The 23,558-nt window shown below is 37.3% G+C and overlaps 1 protein-coding gene across 5 annotated transcripts in view; it reads right to left on the reverse strand.

Moving 5' to 3' along the window:
• Positions 1–655: 655 nt before the first annotated feature.
• frya (furry homolog a (Drosophila)) overlaps positions 656–23,558 on the reverse strand; it is an 83,082-nt gene continuing 60,179 nt past the window's right edge. For 2 of the 5 annotated variants that reach the window (XM_065280853.2, XM_065280852.2), the window contains exons 41-62: positions 23,093–23,214; positions 22,666–22,853; positions 22,405–22,496; positions 21,713–22,314; positions 20,891–20,988; positions 20,001–20,171; positions 19,410–19,550; positions 18,387–18,566; positions 15,638–15,808; positions 15,455–15,529; positions 15,163–15,333; positions 13,141–13,344; positions 12,832–12,975; positions 10,422–10,588; positions 9,644–9,884; positions 9,294–9,443; positions 9,081–9,179; positions 7,326–7,409; positions 6,023–6,040; positions 5,684–5,794; positions 2,008–2,213; positions 656–1,913 (exon numbers count right to left, since the gene is read on the reverse strand). In XM_065280853.2, the coding sequence (XP_065136925.1) occupies positions 1,655–1,913; positions 2,008–2,213; positions 5,684–5,794; positions 6,023–6,040; positions 7,326–7,409; positions 9,081–9,179; positions 9,294–9,443; positions 9,644–9,884; positions 10,422–10,588; positions 12,832–12,975; positions 13,141–13,344; positions 15,163–15,333; positions 15,455–15,529; positions 15,638–15,808; positions 18,387–18,566; positions 19,410–19,550; positions 20,001–20,171; positions 20,891–20,988; positions 21,713–22,314; positions 22,405–22,496; positions 22,666–22,853; positions 23,093–23,214 (3,694 nt within the window). In that variant the 3' untranslated portion in view covers positions 656–1,654. Of the gene's footprint in view, positions 1,914–2,007; positions 2,214–5,683; positions 5,795–6,022; positions 6,041–7,325; positions 7,410–9,080; positions 9,180–9,293; positions 9,444–9,643; positions 9,885–10,421; positions 10,589–12,831; positions 12,976–13,140; positions 13,345–14,058; positions 14,896–15,162; positions 15,334–15,454; positions 15,530–15,637; positions 15,809–18,386; positions 18,567–19,409; positions 19,551–20,000; positions 20,172–20,890; positions 20,989–21,712; positions 22,315–22,404; positions 22,497–22,665; positions 22,854–23,092; positions 23,215–23,558 lie in introns of those variants that run through there. The other 3 variants (XM_065280851.2, XM_065280854.2, XM_073815601.1) reach the window with 2 other exon arrangements.

Genomic DNA, 23,558 nt, shown 5'->3' on the forward strand with positions numbered 1-23,558 from the left:
GGCTGCCCCCGAGCTCAGAATATTAGCCCAAACCCAGAGTACTCCCCCCTTTTAACTAGGTCTGTAGTCTCTTGCGGTTTCTCAATGCGAAGGCTGCAGCCTCGGAGGTCGCATATGCAGGCTGCATACGTCACCAGGCTTGATAAACCAGGTTTGATGACGTAGGCAGCCTACAAATGCGACCTTCGGAGGTTGCAGCCTTCGCATTGAGAAACGAGACAATGGGGTGAAGGAGGGATTGCGCAAAAAACTGTAACGGGACGGAGGTGAGGGATAGCTATATATAGAGACCTCTTCGCGCCGATTGATTGGATTACATCATGGTCCTCCCGAATTTAGTTAAATAAAAATACATATTTTTATTGTAATTTCTCAATTTGTTAACTTTTTGAAATTTAAGTTATTTTCATTATAAAGGTATTTAAATAATTTTTCAGCCATTTGTATATAAAAAGCATTTAAATTTCCTATTTTATTTTTGAAATTTTATTTAATTTTTCTATTATTTATGTTTTGTGACATCAAAAATGGCTTTGTAATTTCCTAAGTGGTGACAACAGAGGGCGCACTTCATGTAATTTCAATCAGGTTTCAATGATGGCCACTAAAGGCAACAATGATCTGACAAAAACTAGGGATTTGATATGGTCATGGCAGGAGTTTTATAGTTTTGTGAATACAAAAACATAAAAGCTTACAAAAACAACAGCCAGCAATGAAGATTTCTATTAATAGCATTTATTAATCTATTTAATACATGCACACTTTCATACAGCAGACGGCAAAATAAAACCATAAATATAAAATCTTACAAGCATTGGCTATCCCACTACTATGTACAAATGTAACTTTCAGGTAAAATATCTTCTTATTCCATAAATAATTCAGTTTTCTCTTATGGTACATAGCGTTGCGTGCTTGGCCATTTCAAAAGACAGGAAAATACATATTACATCCTACAAAACTATACCTCTTGTATATCGCATGATGTGATATAAATAAATCTTCTATGGAGCAACTAAACAGTAGAAAGACATTAGTAAAATTAAACACCTCCATAAATAAGTGCTGGAGTGCCCTTTAACGCATCCAGGTCTGTGACAGTAGCATTGCATCATATTGGAGACATTGTGTATGTGCGGATGAAAGCTGAGGCAAAGATATGAAACACATGTCTTTAAAACAATTAGAAAAATCCACATAAGCAAAAGCTTTCAGCTTTATCTGAATCATACCAAATAAAAAACAAAAACAGTATCATTTGTTGCTCTATTCAAGTAGCTGAGAGCACAAAAAATGTTTCAAACAATCTTTTTAAGATAACCTGTTTCACTTTGTGTGAGGCATTGCACATTTTCCCGTGACATTGATAATGGTAGACGTGAGCCGGAGGAGTCGTTCATAGAGCTTTGGTTTCTTTTGATGCCTGCAGCTGTATGAGCCTCGATTTTGGAAAGGGCCCTACAGATACACAGTAGTGCAAAAAATCCAAGTTTCTATCATCCATCCCCTGTTGCAATTCTTTAAGCGATATAAGTTACATCCTGCAACCTCTTATGGAGAGCGTAGACAGGGAAGTAATGTGTGCACGAGTTGAGAACAATAAAGACAGCTGCATCTTTAGACAGGAGGAGGTGATGAGAATGGATGATCCTTAAAGGCTGATGCCAGTCACGCTGGAGTCCGGAAGCAAGGCGGCGATTGCCCGGTAGCCACGCGCTCGTCTGATCATCTCTCGGATCTCGCAGTTGAGCTCGGTGAGTCGACTGCATATCTCTGACATGTCTTGCGTGGAACCAACCAGGGCAAATGTGCCTGTCTGGCCCAGAGTCTGGTGCCGGAAATAGATGTTGAGTAGAGTCTGGATCTCATTTTCTGAGCTGCTGCCGAAGATGTCCCTCGGCCACATTTTCCTGAAATAGTAAGTTGATTGGGTTTAATTTCACATATTTGTGACCCATTCTGTAAAAACCCAGTCACAGTCATGTGATTTTATGAGAATTTTACCTGCATTCCTGTATGTGGTGGATGGCTCTGGAGAATTCATTGTTCTTTAGGCTCTCTAGAATGGCCTGTACAGCAGCTTCAGATGAGCTGTAGGTGGAGCTGTCAGCAGTGGAGTCGCTACACTCGGCTGCTGGCTCCTGACCGGCCACTGATGCTGCATGCAGGTTACTTCTCAGATCATTCAACTCTCTGGACATGTTCTGCAGCTAGAAGATATAATAATAACACACAGGCAGTATATCATCGAGAATGATTCAGAACTTTCAGGAAAAAGTACAAGGCTTGTATCATGGTACAGTCTTGCATATATACAGCACATAAATGAAGCTATATACCACAGTACTGTATTTGGACGTTTTTTTTAATGTTCATTAAACTATTGTCTTCTGATAAAACATATTTCAGTGTAAATATATGAAAAAACTGTAGTAGATACCACAGTATATTCCTATTGTTTTTTACAGTGGTTCCCAACCTTTTTCACTTCAAGGCCCCCTAGTTAACCACAACAATATTTGAAGGTCCCCCACTCACTCAATTCTTTCCAAATAAAATTAACTACAGCTTGGAATAACTAGACAAATATATATTCGCTACTAAAATGGCCAAAAAATAAGAAACATCTTGATTTTTGCTTGTTTTAATGCTTGTTTTGTCCAATTTTTTATCATTTTAAGTCATCTTGAGGCCCACTTGGAAATCTGTCGAGGCCCCCCTGTGGGCCCGGCCCCCTGGTTGGGAAACACTGGTTTTATATATTTCCTGGCAACCTTTTCATGTCATCTACACAGACTGCACTACACATGGAATAATGGCGACCTCCATAGGTTAAAATAAGTATTACATGTTTTTTTTTAAAGAGGCCCTTCCACATAAAACCGTTTTTACTTGTATTTTTTGATATGTGTTAGGTCCATATGTGTTTGTGTTGTGTCGTGAATGTGACAATTAACTTCCACCTCCTCTGTCAGCTCTAGCCACTGAAAAGAAATAAGCGGAGAAATCAGGTCAGTTTGAAAAGCTTATCAGTGTAACGTGGGACTGATCGAGGTCATTACTATTCATGAGCTCTTCAACTTGAGACCGCGCCCACATATTACGTGTATTTGAGTTAGTTTTCATAACAAGTTACAGCAAGAAAGGCTAAATGTCAACAATACCGTATTCTGGCCATTGTTTTTCGGCGAGACATCATTTCTATTAAACGAGGGAATCATAACAGTTGCTACATGTTTGGATGTTCAGAAGAACGCTGGATTTGAAGAGAGACTGCGATTAAAAAGCAATGCTCCTCCATCAATATTGGATCCGGACAGAATGGCGCATTTTATGTGAGTAAAACACTTAGTCTTATGTGTCACTGTGGCGGCCGGTGTTTTCTCTTCCGAGGGACGCGAATTCATGCTGCACACGTTTTGAAAGGGTTTATGATAAAAGACACGCGTGTTTGTGTGAGTAAAACACTTTAGTACTATGTGTTATCAGTTGCGGCCGGGATTTCTCTTCAGAGGAACGTGATTCATGCGAATTCATGATGCACACGCATCGAATGTGATAAAAGACAAATGTGTGTGTTTGTGCGTTCGTTACACGCACATCGAAGGGTTTATATGTAAAAGACGCTTGTGTGTGTGTGTGTGTTTTTGTGCGTGGGTTTACGATAAAAGACACGCGTGTGTGTGTCAAAAGGGTTTATGATAAAATATGCGTGTAAGAAAGACACTGTGTCTTAAGACACTCACTTAACATTAAACTGATTACACATGAGATTAAATTGAAAGTTAGTTTGAACGAAAAACTGTTATCCAATCAAAGCAGTGGGCGTTTACTTCCAAGTCGTCAATGCAGCCCGCCCATTAAAACTGATCATTTCTCTAACCGGCCTCAAAATCAGGGTACAAAATGGCCTATTACTTATTGCTTTTGATGTTTTTGGATGTAAAAACCATGCAAACGTCATGAGTAGACCTCAGACAACAGTATAAAGCAATAAAAACGACAGAGGAAGGGCACCTTTACGTAATGAAAATAATGTGGATCTTATTAGTAGGCAAATATAAAGGAGGTAACCTTTAAGTAATTTTATTACTGTTACTATCATTATAATGTATGTTGTATATACTTTCAACAATTTTGTTTAAATTGAGGTGATTTTGCATTAGAAATTTGTTAAAAATGCTTCAAAAAGAGTTGATTAAAAATTCGAACTGTATAAAACAAATGAAGAGTTTCGTTGCAAAACTAGATAACTCTGTTTTTAACATTTTGGTCAAAACATGTTTATTATTACGTTATCATGTTATTATTTTGTTTTATGGTGCTACTTAGCTGTATTTGTTAAGTTATGAAGGTTTAAATCATAACAAACCAACTGCAGTTGAATTGATATTTAATTGGAATGCACAACCAAAAAACGAGATTTCTAATAAATAAAAAAAACAGAGTTATCTCGTTTTGCAACGAAACTCTTCAAATGTAGTGGAAAGTGTAATATTTATATCCTGTTTTTTAACACTGAGTATAACAATGTCCAGAAATGTACATGGTAACAACCCGAGGAAGCAATTTTTGCTAAAAAAAGGCCAAATTTGGGCTGTCAGTGAAAGACGTCTAACCATAGCCCAAAAATCGACTTTGCGTACATGCTTAGAACGTGTAAAAGAAATGAAAGCAAACACCTTCAACACCTGTTGACTTTGCTTACATGATGGAATATAGTACATCAAGTTATTTAGGCAAAAACAGCATGTAACCAAATTACCAGTGGGTTACTTATACAGTAGCTGGACTATACTGGGTCTATAGTTAGCCGTCATTAGAGCTGAAGATCTTTGCCCGAACCCGACAGGACCCGTCGGGACCCGACGGGCTCGGGCGGGTTCGGGCTTCCTTTCTATCATTTTACACGGGCTCGGGGCGGGCTCGGGCTTGCGCTCCGGCTTTGTGAGGTAAATGAGCGGTCAAGTTCAATAGCGCAGGATCGCGCTGAATTTATTTACAGTGGATTGGATTTAATGATTTTCCTCATCAAAAACATGTAGCCTAATCTTGGTGAGTAGGCTTTTCAATGTATAACTAAATATGAATCGAGTCTTAAATACATAATTTAGACAGAGGATATAGACTAATGTTGGCAGTAATGGAGAGAAGTGCCGACGCAAATCCCGCGGAGCCTTTCTCTTAATTTCGTTATTGCCAAATACCCATCTTAATTCAGAATGTATTATCTTAATGTAATTCGTTAAGAAATAATAATTTTATTGGCATATTTATAGTGTATTGCATAAGCCTATTTAGAATGAGATGTTACAATGTTACAGATGACTTATTTTATTTCTTTGTTTCAACTTCCAAGTGGCGTGTAGATTATTAGTCATGAATAAATAATGTTAAAACCTGTGTAAATTTCTCATTCTTGACAAAAGCTGTGTGTGTGCGCACATTTAAATAATGTCGGGCTGTAAACGGGTTCGGGCTTTTAAATAGCTGTCAATCTAAATGTACGTTCGGGTTCGGGCTGCATTCTGTCGGGCTCCGGACATTTCGGGCCTAACTTTTAAGGCCCGATTACAGCTCTAGCCGTCATATCACTGTCTTGGTTTTTGCTAGCTGGGATCATGGTACCTATTTTGTTTGGGAAACATAAAAATCTTAAATAAAACTAAAATCCACGTACCTCTGGGATACAACTAATGGTGTGAACCTGACCGATCAGCTTACAGTATGACTGAAAAAGTAGCAGCAGTTGAAAGTGGAGTTTGTAGAGTCTTTGACAGAGCTCCAGTCGCTGTGAATATAAGAAATAAGATGAAGATATCTACAAAGCAAATACTATATTTCATAAACAAAACAAAACGCATATTTAAATAAATCAAGAAATTTATAAGCATGTAATTAAAACATAATACTCATTTAAAATATAAAGCCTGTGTTCCGCAAACATGCTTTGTAATAATCTGCTATGCTATAAACAAGGAAAGATGTGGTGTTAAAAAAAGATTTTTATTAAACTTACTGCAAGAGATTCCATTTGCTACAAAGCAGGTATAGCAAGGCAAAGGTGACAAAGTGAGAAGGAAGAGAAGTTTTGAATTTAGTGAGACAACATGCGGCTCGCAGGCATAAGCAATATAAAGCACGGCCAAAAGATGGCGGCATATTTCAGAGGCATGCGCGAGCAAAGAGAAGTAAAGAGAAAAGCAGATAGAAACTCAAGAGTAAACCCTGCAGATGTCTTTAATTCTGCCAAGCAGATCACAAGTGCACCCTCATATTTTTACATCGGGTCTCTACTGGGTCACAACAAACTGACTGTATTCTCAAATCGCATTTCTTATTCGTTCTTTTGCCCATTTGACCTAATGATTAAGGCTTCCACTATTTGATATCTAATGTGACGCCTAAAAATCTGAAAGATAGTCAGTACCTGATGTAGATGTTTCCCGGACAGGGCTTATCCTAGTCCCAGAATAAAATGCATGTTTGAGCAGCCTTAATTTTAAAACATTTTGATCTTAACATATTATCAGTGCCATTGTTTTGTCCCAAGATGCACACCAGTATTGTTTTATGTAAGTTATGTTTTTAAAAACTATTTAAATGTCCCAAAATAACCAAGGCCTAAACCTGGTTTAAGCTAAACCCTGACTGGGAAACTTCCCTGTAGTGTTTCTATAGTCTCCTATGATTATTTGGCACAAAAAAAAATGATAGTGTTGCCAACTTAATTAATATTTTAGGCAGTTTGGATTAACATCTGCTACTAGCCTAGAAAATCAACTACGGTAATTGTAGATCATATCATAAATTGGAGAAGACCAGTATTTAACACTCAGATTAAATAACAGGTACGGCTGAATTAGACAGTCAGAGGTTAAAGTGTCAAAAAAGAAAGTTTTTATTGCCAGCAGACTTAACCACTATAACAAACACAAAAATATAAGGTGCTGTTGTGAAGTAATAGCTTAAGATAAAGAGCAGAAAGATAGAAAAGAGAAGTATGTCACTCACAGAGCTATCACAGAACAATCGAAATGCAGAAAATATAAGAGATCAATTAAAATGGAATCAAATCTCAAGAACAAAATGGCCATTACAGGGGCATCAGTCAATACATGATGCAGTAACACCAAATTTCCAGCTAATACCTTTTCGATTTGAAGAAAATATATGAGATAGTAACACATGCACAGGGTTTGCGATGTTAGTTAAAATTGTACTTAAATGGGTATTAGATAATTCATATACTTTATCAGTTGTACCTTCACTAGTAATTGTCTTAGTAAAAAGTTCTTTTGAAAAGGCAAAAGGTGTCGTACCTTCTCCTCTGTTTCAGCAGGCTGGTATGTGATCACTCCATCCCCAGCACATTTGGGAAAGCTTGCCTTGCAGTTGCGTAGCCACTAGACGTCAAGAACAGAACAATAAGATTTAAATTCTGCACCATATAAAGCTTTTGTGACTATATAAATTAAAGAGATAGTTCACCCAAAAATAAAAAATGCAGTCATCATTTATCAGCGCCGGCCGGCTTGATGCAAAGTTTGTAACAACATGTATGTAGCCCGTAATTTCTAAATATGTGTTCTGCGCGTCGAGAGATCATATGAGTCTTGTCAAAATAAGTGCCTGCTGCAGACGCGTCTAAATGGTTTATGATAAAAGAGACGCTCGCGTTTGCCTACACTTGCATAATCTCATACGTAATCAGAGTTTACTGTTAAAGGAGTGTCTTGCGTGTATTTTGTGAACGTGAGCGTCTCTTTTATCATAAACGGTTTTGACGCGTGTGCAGCAGGCACTTATTTTGACAAAACACGTGATGCACATGGTTCACATAATGCAACAAACACATATTTTGAAAACACAAGCAACACACGACACTCTGAACACATATTTTGAATTTGCGCCCCTTGGATGAGCAGTCACGAGCAGTCACTGTCATTTACCTACCCTTGTGTTGTTAAAAAAAAACTGTATGTCTTAGTTCTGATGAACACAAAGGAAGATATTTTGAGGAATGTTTGTAACCAAACAGATAAGAGGCCCCATTGACATCCCAAGTTTTCTTTTTTGTCCTACTATAAATGTCAATAGGGCTTCGGATTCTGATCAGAAAACGGTTTGGCAAGATGAGAAATTCAAAAATATTTTTAAAAAACTTGTTTTAAAAGCACGCATCAGGTTTATTTCAATGCACATAGTGTATTTATGTTAATTTTATACAATACAAAGATACATTTGCAAAATTTTTATGAAAGTTAAGACTGAAAGGACCTGAAAATGTCAAATGGTGTAACGGCCAATTGCGCCAAAGAATGAGAAATATTAAATATTTTATCCACCCTGATGGCATATAAGCGTAATCATCAAAATAACCGTTTTAAAAAATCATTTTATTAGTTATTTCTAAATGCAAATTTTTATGTGTTTTTGTAATATTTGTCCTGACGTATGCTGAAAAAAGCTCTGTTTTCTAAAGAATCTTTAACAAATGATGTAAAATTCTATGTAAAAAAAATCATATTACACTAAACTAGATGATTATATTTTGTTCCACATTTTTATTAATGTATTTATATTTTCATTAAAAAAAAACTAGTTATTGTAAAATAATAATAAAAAGCAATTGACACAGAAAGATTACACCACATTAATATTTTTGCAATTATCCCCAAAATAGAAAACCAAACCAGAAATTTTAGACTTGCTCCTCAAAAAAGAGAATGTATGCAAGTAATCTGCAAATGTATTTTGAAATTTTAACCCTTTTACATTTAATTGAACCATACGGACACAAAATAATCAACGTCACATCATTGACCCAGAAAACAGAATTTAAATTTTTGGGTGAACCTTTATGTAACCTTTCTTAGTTATTAAAACATAAGTAAGTCTGTAAATAAGGCATTTTAAAGGCTAGACCACATTTACACCTTTTTACTTTATGTCCCACAAAAAATAAAAATTAAATTGCATACATGTTTACAATGCATGGTCTTTATAATTGCATTGTAATGCTTTTGAATAAGTTAACAGAACAGAAATGTTTTTGTAAAATATAATGCACATACTGATATGACAGTCTCCTTTCTGTTATTGTAGGTCTCCAGATATTCCTGCAGCTCTAGTACACTAAACTTCATCTTCTCCAAGAGCCCATAGGACACAATCTGAAACACAAGTGCAAAAACTTTGATACAAAGCTGAGGTTGAAAATGATGTTTTTCATATAGGCTGTGTTGTGTTGTGGCATGAACATCACTCATATTTAATATTGAACTCACGGTGTCTGCATCGACAAACAACGTGGGACATTCAGAGCACGATGTCAGCATCTGGGAAGACCTCAGAAACTTTGCACCGATTCCTTGAAGGCCATCGCCAAGGAAACCAGCAGAATCACAGGTTAAGGTGCAGAATTTAGTCTGTATACTCTAGAGGCGAGAAACAAAACATCTCTATTTATATCTCTACACCTTTGACAGTTTTATTGAGTTCCTTTGTGTGCTGAACATCCTCTCACTAAACGCTCTACATTATTTATTCATCAAAAATTGAAACTTTATTGTTATTGTTTAATTCTTAACTGGTTGAGATGTTCCAAGAACTCTGAAGTTCCTCTACTCTATGTTACCTGAAATAGCGAGGAAAAGACTTGAAAAGTGTAGACAGCACAGGAGCCATCCGTGTCAGCCACCAGTTGGTTGAGGTGACTTCGCCAGGCCTCCTCAGCATCGTCACAAGCCGTTGGCTGGAAAGCGGCCAGGATGGCAGAGAAGAACGGAGATGGCGGAGGTGATGAACGAGACTCCAGCGACAGCTCCTCCTTCTCCTCATCTGGCTTTGCCACAGGGCCGTGCTGCTCTCCAAACCCACTGGAGAAAGGGAAGGGTACAATTATGTGGCGAGGAAAAAAATAGCATGTGAGCTCTGTCGCAAACATTAACCTGTTCATGTACTCAAAGATTTGACTTTTACTCTAAAGACTTTTCTACGCATCTATAGAGGGTATGCAAGTGACGTCACCTTCGGCGAAAGTGACTGCGGTTACGCCCACTAAGTAGCAAAAAGTCTAAGCGACAGCAATGTCTGCCCATATGCTAATGTCCACAGACTACTGGTTGTTTGGCAAGTTGTTAGGGTCACTGTTAAGGCCGACTAAATTCAATTTAAGCTGATAATCGTCAGTTTTACTGGCGTTTTCGCAGCAGCCGCTATGAAAACCAGCCATTTTGTTGAATGTTTTGCCACTCAACAGGGCATGGTCACTTGAAAAAGTGACGTTATTGTATACCCTCTATAGATGTTTCAATGGACGCACATACGTTATCACGGTTACGTTTAAAATAAAACAGATTTGCAAAGTTTAAACCCACATCCAGTAAAATTAGCAGATTTGGTGTGGTAAATACCTGGGTACACAATTTATCTCAATGTCCATCAGGCTGTTTTCATCCCTTTGGGGTGTGTCTACTGTTATGTCTTCAGAGGAAGTGAAGTCAGACGGCAGCTCGTAGATGCAGAGCGAGATGTCATTCTCATTGATGCTTGCTTCATCTTCTGTAGCTGAATCCTCGGGCTAGTTTTGGACAAGAAATAGGAAAAGTTTGGTCAGTATATTGTATGTAAAACGAAATCAAATGCATTTCAAATTAGCCATATGATGGAAATAGCTCTGGCAATAGATACTGTTAATGATATTCTTTAAAGGTTAGATTACGTATGTGGCTGAATTTATTGGCCTGTGTTTAGAGATTATCTCTTATCAGCTGATAATTCTGCCATTTTGGTTAAACAAAGGTTGCTCGGTCTAGTCTTCACCTCCATGCATAGTGCACAAATCTGTTTTTTTTTGTGATGTAAAAGAAATATTGCATTCGATTCAGCAATCTTGCATGCACCCACTGTACTTATTCTGGATGATATACTGTACATTGACTTTGCACTACTTCGTGAACTTCAGCCAGCTCCTTGTTTCCTGTCTGCTATTATTGGACAAACTGATTAATCCAGGTGTGCCTGACCTCAGTAGTCACAACAACAATAATCAGACACACCTGGATTAATCAGTTTGTGCAATAATGGCAGACAGGAAACAAGGAGCTGGCTGAAGTTCAGGAAGTAGTGCAGCTGGGCATAAAGCCTATTGGTCACAGTGTTTTCTTTATAGATACAGATTTATTCTCGTAAATGTACTGGCATTAAAGGAATATTCAATTTTCTTAAAAGAAAAATCCAGATAATTTACTCACCACCATGTCATCCAAAATGTTGATGTCTTTCTTTGTTCAGTCGAGAAGAAATTATGTTTTTTGAGGAAAACATTGCAGGATTTTTCTCATTTTAATGGACTTTAATAGAGCCCAACATTTAATACTTAACTCAACACTTAACAGTTTTTTTCAACGGAGTTTCAAAGGACTCTAAACGATCCCAAACTAGGCATAAGGGTCTTATCTAGCAATAGGATTGTTATTTTTGACAATAAAAATAAAAAATATACACTTTTAAAGCACAACTTCTCGTCTAAATCCGGTCCAGCGCGACCTAACGTAAATGCGTAGTGACGTAGGGAGGTCACGTGTTACACATATAAAACGCACATTTGCGGACCATTTTAAACAATAAACTGCCACAAAGACATTAATTAGTATCATTTCACATACAACAACGTAGGAACGGTCCTCTTTCAACACACTTGTAAACACTGGGGCGGAGTTTTGCGTTCGTCCTCTGTGACCTCTTGACGTCATGACGTATTGCGTGGGGTCACGTTGGCGCATCACGAACGGATTTAAACGAGAAGTTGTGGTTAAAAAGTGGATATTTTTTCTTTTTCTTGTCAAAAATGACAATCGTTTCACTAGATAAGACCCTTAATGCCTCGTTTGGGATCGTTTAGAGTCCTTTGAAACTCCGTTGAAAAAAACTGTTAAGTGTTGAGTTAAGAATTAAATGTTGGGCTCTATTAAAGTCCATTAAAATGAGAAAAATCCTGCAATGTTTCCCTCAAAAAACATAATTTCTTCTCGACTGAACAAAGAAAGACATCAACATTTTGGATGACATGGTGGTGAGTAAATTATCTGGATTTTTCTTTTAAGAAAATGGAATATTCCTTTAAACAATAAAAACCTTGTCTCTGAGGACATTTTCAGACATTTATATTTATATGTACAGATTTCTGGGTCGCAAGACATGCATAATTAAAAAAACACACACAATGGAGCCACTGACCTTTCAAGACAAAAACTCTCCATGCTGAGAATCTTGTCTTTTGAGCGCTTGTCGGATTTACATTTTCAAATTTAATGTCCGATTCGGACATTTAGCGACCCTTAAAAATGAGGTGACCAAAATGCGTTTGGTCCGGTCTCATGTTTATGGCCACGGGCAATGTGTACATGCACCCTCAGCATTAAGCAAGTAAGTGATGTTACAGCCTGGCCACCCACAGAGAAGACAGACACATTGCCGCAGTGGCTCATCCAGAGCCTCTTTTTGAGACAGTGGTATGCCTCAAGAACGAAAGTGGAAAAATGATTTGCAGATAGAAACGATTTTTAAGACTTGCCATTCCATGCAGCTTTGCAAAATAATCACATGCCCTTCCTTCTAAAAAGCAAACAATAGCAAAATAATAATATCAGCCGACTACATACTAGATTCAATTAAAGCTAAAAGCGGAAACGGATAGATAAAGCAAGCGCAGAAGAGGATATATTGTTTTCAGCCGTTATAATGGAGAAACTCTAGAGCGGTGTGGTATGAGTAGGGATGAGTCTGCCCCCAAAGTTCAGCCATTTTGAAACTCTTATTCACCCGATGGTTCGAGCCCTCGGGTTGTGAGATCTCAAAGATGGGTGTTGGGGTGGAAGGAGGGACTGGGTCTGCTTGACTGTTGTCAAAGAAGACGGGTGGATAGTCCATGGGGTTTAACTCTTCAGTGGGAGACAGGCTGACATTCTGAAATGAGACACATAATATTTTTATTACGTTTGCCATATAGACATACTTGTTACACTGTCTGTGAAATCTCGGCTATGGGGTAATAATCTAACTTTGAGATTTTATGTAGTAGTAAATCACAAAAAAAATTAGCTATAATTTTATAACCAAAATTGACATTACTAGCTGTGAGGCAGAGAGGATCTGACTGGCCGTGAGCGGGTCCTCCTCAGACGACTCATCAGAATCATCATTAATGATGGGACACAGGCTGGGTGAACTTCCTGACAGCTGACTGTCTTCCTCCATAGGCTGAGGCTCAGCCTGGTCCAGGCTGTCAATGGATCGCCTCCGTGCACCCCAGTTAAAGCTGTCAACTGTTTCACCCTATCAGAGAAGGAACGGGAGTACTTTGAATGATGTATGGTGCATGTATCAAACTTACATGGTCATTGAATAGTACATGCTGTAGTTTCACAAAGTACACTGTAAAAAAATGCAGCATTTTTGTCAAATCAACATTTATTTTTATGTTAAATTAAGTTAAATGATTTCTAGTTGTTTTTATAAGTTATGTCAACTTTAAATCAAAACTTAAAATAGTAGGATGAATTGACTTGCAAAACCAAGTTGTTTTAACTTCATGCTGCATTTGTGTTTGTTAAATAAGGTTAACAGTACACTGCAAAAAATGATTTTCAAGAAAAACAATTCTTAGTATTTTTGTCTTGTTTGCAGTAAAAATTAAGATGCTTTTTCTTGATGAGCAATACAACCCAAGAAAAAAGGTCTAAACAAGCTATTTTGTGCATACAGTAAAACAAGCAAAAAATCTGCCAATGGGGTAAGCAAGTTTTTCTTGAATTTGAGTGTTTATGAAAATTTTTAAAGATTTTTTTGGTTACCCCATTGGCTGATTGTTTGCTTGTTTTATGCACAAAATCACTTAAATTTGATATTTTTGGTCTAAAAACTAGACTTATTTTGTTGGGTCGTTTTGATCATCATCTTAATTTAAGAATTGTTTGATATTTTTACTGAAAACAAGACAAAAATTCTATGATTTTTTTTTATGAAAATCCTTTTTTGCAGTGTACCTGCAAAAAATGACTTTCTTACTTAGTATTTCTGTCTAAATATTCTTAAATTAAGATGTATTTTCTGGATGAACAACAAGTCTAGTTCTTAGACAAAAATATACAATATAAGTGAATTTGTGCTTAAAACAAGCAAAAATATCTGCCAACGGTGTGAATTTTTTTTTCTTGAATTAAACTTTTAAGAAAAACATAAACTTATTTTTAGTATATTTTTCTCACCCCATTTTGATATTTGGCTGGACTATCCCTTTAAACACAACATTTTAATGCTTCCTTTGTTTTATTATATTTGAGAACTGAACTGTGATAGAGGCAAAGAAACTGTGGTTGGTTGGTTGTTGATGTTGATACTCTCATTCACAGGACAGGATTTATCTGAAAAGGCTGAATCTGCCCTAAGAACTCCTGTGGCTTTGCAGAGTCGCAATTTGTTGACTGTTTCTAAAAAAGTCCCAGTACAAACTAAAGGGACAGACATGCTTAAATATAGCTAAGTTAAGTGGTGAATCATTTGTGCTTTATCAAATTCCTTGTTGTTAAAATTATTTATATGATCCAAATCAATACCAAATAGAGATGCATGTAACATGCATGTATGTTTTTTGTACTTTTAAATCATTAATACTAAAATACTTTCTGTTTATATCCACAAGTAGTTTTTAAGTGTCACTGTGTTTGTTTACATACTTCTTTTTTAGTACAAATCATAACTATAAATATAAACATGCATCACAATGCAAACAATGCGGTTGCAGTGCATGCCATAAAAAAACATTACATCATCTTATTCTACTGCACACAGCACAACGCTGGCGTTTCCCGGTCTTACCTGCATCTCCTTGACAGCACAGACATAGAGGAGAGGAGAATGTAATATAAAGAGTTACATTACAGTCACATTGTGCAAGCGGTGCAACAGTTAGTGCTCTTCTAATGCTATACATTTTGCAAATGTTTAATACTTCCCAAAAAAAGTCCATTACTACACTCAAAACCATGTTTAACCAAACTGGAAGTCAAATGTCTTTAGAAAAAAACACAGAGTCAATAATTTTAGTTAAGTTTTTTTTTTGCTGTTTATATTTCTATGCAAAATTGTCCTTACCTCTCCATCTTCCAGTTCTACATCCAGGAAGTCAAAGTCTCTGAACACTCGAAACTGCTGCTCAGATGTAGTGTCATCCATGTTTTCGGTGTCTCGCGTGTCGTCCTCCGAAGACACCAGACTGGGCTGGTGCTCAATCAGGTCCAGTTCCCCACAAGATGAGAAAATCACCTGGAGGGGGGGTGATGAGCGTTTTAGTTTGACTCCAGTGTGTCAAATATCAGCCACTGCAATATATCAGTTCATTACTATCACACAAATAAGGTATTGTATAATACAGTAGGTCACTTACAGATGGATTTTTGGTAAGTCCAACTTCTTGCCCACACAAAGTCAATACATTCACCAGCTTCTCACGTGTCCTTTTCTAAATGGAGAGAAAAATAAAATGAATAAAATAAAAAAACTGAAAATATTACAGATGCACTTTATAATGGGTGGGCCTATAATAAGACAAAAACTGTGTTTGACTCACCTGTGAGGACTGTGGCCGCTTCCAGCTGACAGGTACCAGAACGTGGTTGCTGTGGTATGAACCCGAGGATGTGGAGGAGACACTCCGCGTCACGGCGACCCCTCCGCCATTCTTTCCATCTTGCCTCGGGGAACCATGGAGGTCGTCGCACCGCCGGCCAATCACTGGAGTCTTAAACACACACAATGTCATGCACAGTTTAAGCTGATGTCTGCTGTTTCCTTTTCAAGTCCTAAGCTCACAACCCCTTAAGAGTTTGTTTCGGTGCCTCCCAATGTTAACGTCAAGTTGAATTGGTTCTGCCTAAGATCCTAACCAACAATTCAATGCTGGCTGGAAAAGTTGGAAGTCTTTTCTCAAGGGTCCTGATCCACTGTATCCCGGCAGTTATGCTCTTGAATAGGAAACTCACAAGAATGGAGCCAAGCAAAGAGTGTGGGAACCTCAGGATTTCTATTATTGAACTCACCTGCCCTCAAGTCACATGAAATCCTTTCTGCTGGGATGTAAGCAAGCATGTTTTGAGCATGCCCTCGCTATGATAAAGTAAGAGTGATACATCACAGGCTAAACACGTCTTAACAGAGGAAAAAAAGTCTTTTTTTTTTAAGTTCGTGGAAGGGCCGTCCCTCTCACACTCTAAATGCAAAGCACCACAGCAGGAGTGACATCATTTCCTGGAATTCATTCGCTACACAAATAGTTGCCTGTTCAGTTCCCACACTTTGATAAAATCAGTAGACAGAAATGTTAAACTACTGTAAATAAATCTACATGGAAGAGATGGCAAACAAAATAATATATGACTCATGACACTTTGGTAAGTGTAGACAAACCCATAGAGAATGAAAGTATTTGGTGGTTTGCTTCTAAGGTTAATTTTAAGGGTCACTTTTAGACAGAGCCTCACTGATCTTCCTAAATGTACTCTGACCAGTCAAAAGTACTCTTTTTTTTCTTATTTTCCACATTTTAACATTAAAGATGTGTTTTTTTTACATTTATGCATTTAGCATTCTTACGTAGTAATTTTGTCTTGTTTTCAGTTGAGATTTTTCAAACAATTTAAGTATATTTGTGCTTAAAACAAGCAAAAATATCTGCAAATGGGGTGAGAAAATTTTGCCTAAATTAAGTGTTTAAGAAAACATAAAACTTATTTTAAGTTTTTTTCTCAGGAAATAAAGAAAATACATCTTAAAACAAGACAAAAATACAAAAAAAGTCATTTTTTGCAGTGTAATAAGACTAGTTTTTAGACCAAAAATATCAAATGAAAGTGATTTTGTGTATAAAACAAGCAAAAATAATATGCCAATGGCGTAAACAAAAAAAATCTTGAAATTTTTTCTTAAACACTACATTCAAGACAAATAAAAGATAAATTTGCTTACCCCATTGACAGATTTATTTGCTTGTTTTATGCACAAAATCACTTAAATTTAATATTTTTGGTCTAAAAACTAGACTTTTTTTCTTGGGTCATTTTGCTCATCAAGAAAAAGCCTCTTAATTGAATAATTTTTATATATTTTTATTGAAAACAAGACTAAAATACAAAAAAGGCATTTTTGCAGTGTAATAAGACTAGTTTTTAGACCAAAAATATCAAATTTAAGTGACTTTGTGCATAAAACAATCAAAAATAATATGCCAATGGCGTAAACAAAAAAAATCTTGAAATTTTTTCTAAAACACTAAATTCAAGACAAATAAAAGATACATTTGCTTACCCCATTGGCAGATTTTTTTTGCTTGTTTTATGCACAGAATCACTTAATATTTTTGGTCTAAAAACTACACTTATTTTCTTGGGTCATTTTGCTCATCAAGAAAAAGCATTGTAATTAATAATTTTTAGATACTTTTACTGAAAACAAAACAAAAATACTAAGAATTTGTTTTCTTGAAAATAATTTTTTTGCAGTGTAAGGGTCTTATCTAGTGAAATGATTGTCATTTTTGGCAAGAAAAAAAATGCACTTTTAAACAACAACTTCTCGTCTTCCTCCGATCCACTGACGCCCCAGGGCGACCTCACGTAATACATCATCACGTCAAGAGGTCACTGATGACGTATGCAATACTCCGCCCCAATGTTTACAAGTGTGGCGAAAGAGGACCGTTCCAAAGTTGTTGTATGTCAAATGATACTAATTAATGTCTTTGTGTCAGTTTATTGTTTAAAATGGTCCACAAAGGTGTGTTTCATGTAACACCTGACCTTTCGACATCATTACGCAATTAAGTGAGGTCGCGCTGGGCGTCACACAGCCGGAGGAAGAAGAGAAGTTGTGGTTCAAAAGTGCATATTTTTTATTTTTCTTGCCAAAAATGACAATCGTTTAGCTAGATAAGACCCTTATGCCTTGTTTGAGATCGTTTAGAGTCCTTTGAAACTGCAATTTTAAACTGCATTAAAACTGTTAAGTGTTGGGGTCCATTAAAGTCCATTAAAATTAGAAAAATCCTGGAATGATTTCCTCAAAAAACATAATTTCTTCTCGACTGAACAAAGAAAGACATCAACATTTTGGATGACATGGTGGTGACTAATCCTTTAAATAAATGTTTACGAACTTAAATAGTTGCCTACACAGTAAAGTTTTAGAATTTTCTCTGTAAAAAAATATTTGGGACCCCAGTTTAGTCTAGATTACAGACCTACACCTGCCCAGATCACAAAAAGGAGAGGAAACAGTATGTTTGGTCATATTATATTATAGCATATAGGGGTAGGAAATATTACCTCTGAAATGTCAAAGTGAAAATCAAGGGTCTTCCCGGGCAGGGCTTTGGAAGGCGTGTCCCACACACGCCTGACATCCACATTAGTCGCGTTACTCTGCGGTGACGAGGGCGAAACCAGACTTGCCGACCGGGAAACCACCAACTTTAATATGTTCAAGGCTTCTTTCCAATGTGCAGTCTAAAGTCGCGAACACAGACCCACACAAAAAACAGAAATGAGTTATTTCTCAAAGGACATATAAAAAAACCTTCAATTACCAAAGCGTTACACACAGTCAATCAAGTCTAGCAAGCAGTAGTCCTCTGTTCCTCTGCCGATATAAACACAAGTCCAGGGGGAGAAACAGTAGTTCAGAAGAGCGTCTCTGCTGAGGGCCTCAGTAATGTGGACAGCAGCCAATAGGACTGACTGTTTATAGACTGACTGCTACAGGGTGTGCCGCTGGATTTATAGCCCTGGCACAAGGTTGTGTTCTTTTTTCCCTTCAGAGGAAGGGCTGAGAGATGGAAAAGTCATGATACTACCAACAATGTGAGAGAGATTGTTTTGTTTTTTTACTGCAGAAATGCTGTAAAATGCTATTATGAGGGAATTAGATATGAATTGAATAAATGTGATAAAAGTAAGTTTCAAATCTGGTCTGATTATTAATGCTCACATTGACAAAAAAAGCATTGATAAATCCCACCAACATGTGTATATACTTTAAATACAGTAAATATGTTACCCAGCCTGTGAAAATCCAGCTAAAGTCAGTTTTTGTCATTTATTGTTTTTTTTTTACATAGTGTAAAATTCAGTAAAAATATAATTTTTATATCTTTAATATTGACTGAGTAGGTATTGAAATTAAAGGGATAGTTCACCCAAACATGAGGGTGAGTCATCCTTTACTCACCCTCAAGTTCAGGAGCACTATTGACTTCAATAGTAAGAAGAACTATGGAAGTTAATGGTGCCCCAGACTTTACTCTGGATTTCATAGACAGGGTCACATACAGTGTATTACAGGAGTCACACCTGAACAAATTTCTCAATGGTTGTCAGAACCTCCGCGTTGAAGGGCTTTGCCTGGATAGCACTCAAGTCCATATGACTCAGAAGACTATAGATGATCTGCAGAAGAGTCTGTTGCATGCTGGATAATCCTTTCTCCAGAATCTGTTAATAAAGCAAACAAAGTATTCATTGCTTCTCATAACATACACATACTGTATAGTTGTATTCTAAAATTTTCATCAATAATCTTTTTAGGAAAACACCACCAGTTTTTAATATTTTACTATGTTCTTACCTCAACTTTTTATCAGCTTAAAAAAATCACCACGTTTTATTTTGTGCCACCACACTTACTTGTGAAACTACTCATGTAACAGTCTTTAAATAGGGAAAACATTGAAGTGTTTGGTGGCTTCTAATTTCATCCCTGTTTGGATCCTAAGGAATGAATGGGGCTAGGCTAAATGCTAACACATTCACAACGTGCTGTACAAAGATTAAGTGTACACATTGAAAAAAGATAGGTTTGTATTCATTCGTCTAAGTTAGGGTAAGAACTGTGGTGTTTCCCTTAAATGTCTTACTAGATTTCTATTATACTGTTATGCCCACCTCTGTCATGCAGGTAACCATGTTAAGTGTGCTGTCACTAAAAGCCTCATGAAGATATCGGCAAACTACATTGACCCAGGAAAAGCAGTCTCGGGTATAGGAGTGTGTTTTGTACAGTGTCATCACATGGGCAAGGTTGGACAGCTTGGAGTTCTTTTCCTCAAGACAAACCTGCCAATCAAAATGAATACAATTCAGAAAAAATGCTGTACATTAGGGTGGTCCTCATTTTTTAACTTTTTAAAGTTCATGCTCTCACCCTACCAATATGTTTGAATAAATAAATTAAAAAATTGGCCAACATTTTTTCTATATTAATTAATATTTAGAGGTTGCTAAAGACCTTTGAAGTTTAAAACATTTGGGTATTATGTGATACTTTGTCCTAGCATGTATAATTGTTTAATAATATATAGTTATGGCAGCAATGGACTTATTTGACCATGTCCATGCAATTAAAACTCATGTTTTTTAAAGCAAGAAAGCTTCAATGTGAATGAAGCACAATAGACAATATACACTGAGAAAATGGCTGAAGCAACACAAAGCAAGTCCGCTATGGTTACTCGGATCAGAAGAGACTGAAATAACTGGAACAAAGTTACCCTCCAAGAAGTTTTATGTGAGTTGTGCGTTTTTAAATGGTACAGTTTTTGCAAAAATATGTGATTTCGGAAATATTCAAAGGCTTTGAGCAACCTCTAGATATTGTAGGAACAATTCAAAATTGTGCACAGTGTGTTTTTAATGATATCCTAACACATTTAGGGGGTGAGAGTTGAACATTTCAAAGAAAAAAACTTGACCCATTATAAGGACTACTGTACATGTTTACTGATTGTTGAACAGTGCGGTTAATATTTTCTGTTAATGAAAAACAGGAGATGAACCTGAGAAATTCTCTCAGCGACGTCTTTACAGAATTGGGTGGGCGAGTCAAAGTGAAGAACCAGGTGAGGGATGAGACAGAGCACATTCAGTGGGAAACCTGCAACATAACAGAAAAAATAATTTTTTTAGATCCCACCTAAAAACATTATAAAAGATTTTATTAAAATACCCAAACATGTTCTTCAAAGGTTTTGTGAGATTTACACATTAAATATATGTCTCAGGTTGTACAGTGTTTCCCATACACTCGCATTATCCAAGCCAAACCACGCCCGAGCATGTTTGACCCCCCAAAGCCTGGTGTGTCTGAATAGTATGATCACTCCGTACCATGCCCGGGCACGGTTTGCATTAATCGTGTCCTGGCCGGCTTGGACAGGTGAGTGAATTTGTGCTTAAAACAAGCAAAAACAATCTGCCAATGGGTAAGAAAATGTTTCGTAAAATTTCTTGAATTGTGTTTAAAAAAAGCACAAATTCACTTAAATTTGTGTTTTTTTTGTCTAAAAACTAGATTTATTTTTCTCATCAAAAAAAAGCATCTCAATTTAAGAATTTATACATGTTTGTACTGAAAACAAGATAAAAATACTAAGTTAAAAAGTAATTTTTGCAATGTTGGTGTAGGCAGAGAAAATGTCATTGCAGAATGGGCAACAGGGTCCTGAATTTGAAAATGACCGACCTGAACCCATATTAGTTACCCGTTATTTACCCATCCCATAAAATGCATGTCTGTGGGAAACTGGGTTGTACAATAATTCAAAACAAAACATTCAGTTGGTTGCTGGAAGAATATAAATGGCACAAAAATAGCTAACCTACGACTTGTGAGGTGTCCACAACCGGCAAGCGTGACACAGGTGTAAGCTGGCTGAAAAGCTCCAAAGTCAGTTCTGTCGTGTTAGCAGAAGTAAAGCCCTTCAGGAGCAGCTGTTGTATCCCTGAGAACTCTTTCCATTTTAGCTGGACCTGGATCTTCTCCAGCTTTTCTTTGTATTCTTGCTTCTCCAAAGAAATGTGGCTTAGCAGCTTCCCTAACAACCTGAGGGACATTTGATACTCAAACTCAAAGTCTGACTCCATAAGTGACACCGTTGCCCAAAAGATTGTGGCCAGAAGGTTGCGTGGGTGGTTAGCATTGGCTGGATCGGTGGAGACCACGTTGTCCCTGGAGGAGGTGGAAGACTGAGATCGGAGCCTGGAGGGATTGTGAGTGCGAGCATGGATTCGATCCAGGGTGGCACTCCGAGGAACTTCAGAGGAACGCTCGGCTTCTCCAAAGCGCTTGGGGACGGAGTAGCTACGTTGGTGACGGATTCGCTCAGAGGCTGTGCCCGATCCTGGGATTAGGTCCAGCTGACTAGTACTCTTACGGTTTAGCGTAAGCTTGCCATTGGATGTAAGGTCTGGAGAAGTAGCCCTGTAGAGACATGGATTGATCACAAATGGGAAATACAGCAACCTCGACTTGTTCAATTGTAAAGACTTTTAAATAATGACAAAGACCTACCTTAGTATAAGAAAGAAGTCATTGTTCTTGAGGCACTCAGCCAGGTTATCAACCACGGACTCAAGAGTGAGAAGAAGCTCCATCACGTAACCCTGTGGAAAGTATGAATGATGATACAAGTGATAGAAACCCAGTTCATTCTGTGAAAGTATAACATTGATATCTTTCATATTGTCTGAATAAGGCCATATCAAAGAATAAAGTGAAATCTCCATATCTCAAAATTAGATTATTAGACTATGTTTCATCTTCAAATCTGACCTGCACCTCCTCTCCGTGCTCCCCGACCACCTCCACCAGGCGTGAAAGGAGGTCGGACACAGCCAGTGCCGAAAGGGGCTGTCGCATAGCTCTGAACACTTGTAAGGAACGACCAGCGTAGTGTCTGGAGGAGCTGCAGAGAGCCAGCTGTAATGCCACTTCACTCAACTGCTGCTCGAGGTGAACATCTAAACACAAAAAACTCTTTACAAACACATATCATTTACAAACAGCTCATTTATTTATACTGTAATGAATTTAGCTCCAACCCAAATCAAATCCTGAAGACCTGTAAGACATGTTTCATCTGACTAATGAAATGATTAGGGTTGTAGCAAAACTATGGACATCGGTCCTCCTGGAATTGGATCGGAGAACTTTTGTACATAGAAACAGGACTAAAATCAAACTTTGGGGTGGGACTCGCCTGATTTGGCCTCTTTGAACACAGACAGCACGTGTCTCAGGAAGTTAGTAAGCTGCTCAGTGCTTTTTGAGTGTGGATTCTTAGGTGTGATGTCTTCATGGTTCCACAACGGACCGAAAGGCCTGCACAAAGCAACAAATGCATAGGATAATTGATTTATTAATAGATACATTTTTACATATATGGTGTAAACCCATAATAAGAGAAGCAACTACCACCAGCATGTCATGAACATTTATTTACATGTAAATAAATCCAGTTTTCAAAAGCTGTTGCATTGACTAAACTTAACCACTAGATGGAGACAATTGGCCACGTCCCTGTAAGCCAGCCACAACATTTAAGTTTCAATCCTATACAAATGCAGAAATCATGGAGTACCGTCATGAAATCCAGCTGAGGATTGGGTTAGTATCATCAGCTAGGTTTTCTAAAATCAATTTTCTCTGTGAAATATTTAAATCAA

The sequence above is a fragment of the Paramisgurnus dabryanus genome, chromosome 8, assembly GCF_030506205.2.
Source record: "Paramisgurnus dabryanus chromosome 8, PD_genome_1.1, whole genome shotgun sequence".
Classification (NCBI taxonomy): Eukaryota; Metazoa; Chordata; class Actinopteri; order Cypriniformes; family Cobitidae; genus Paramisgurnus; species Paramisgurnus dabryanus.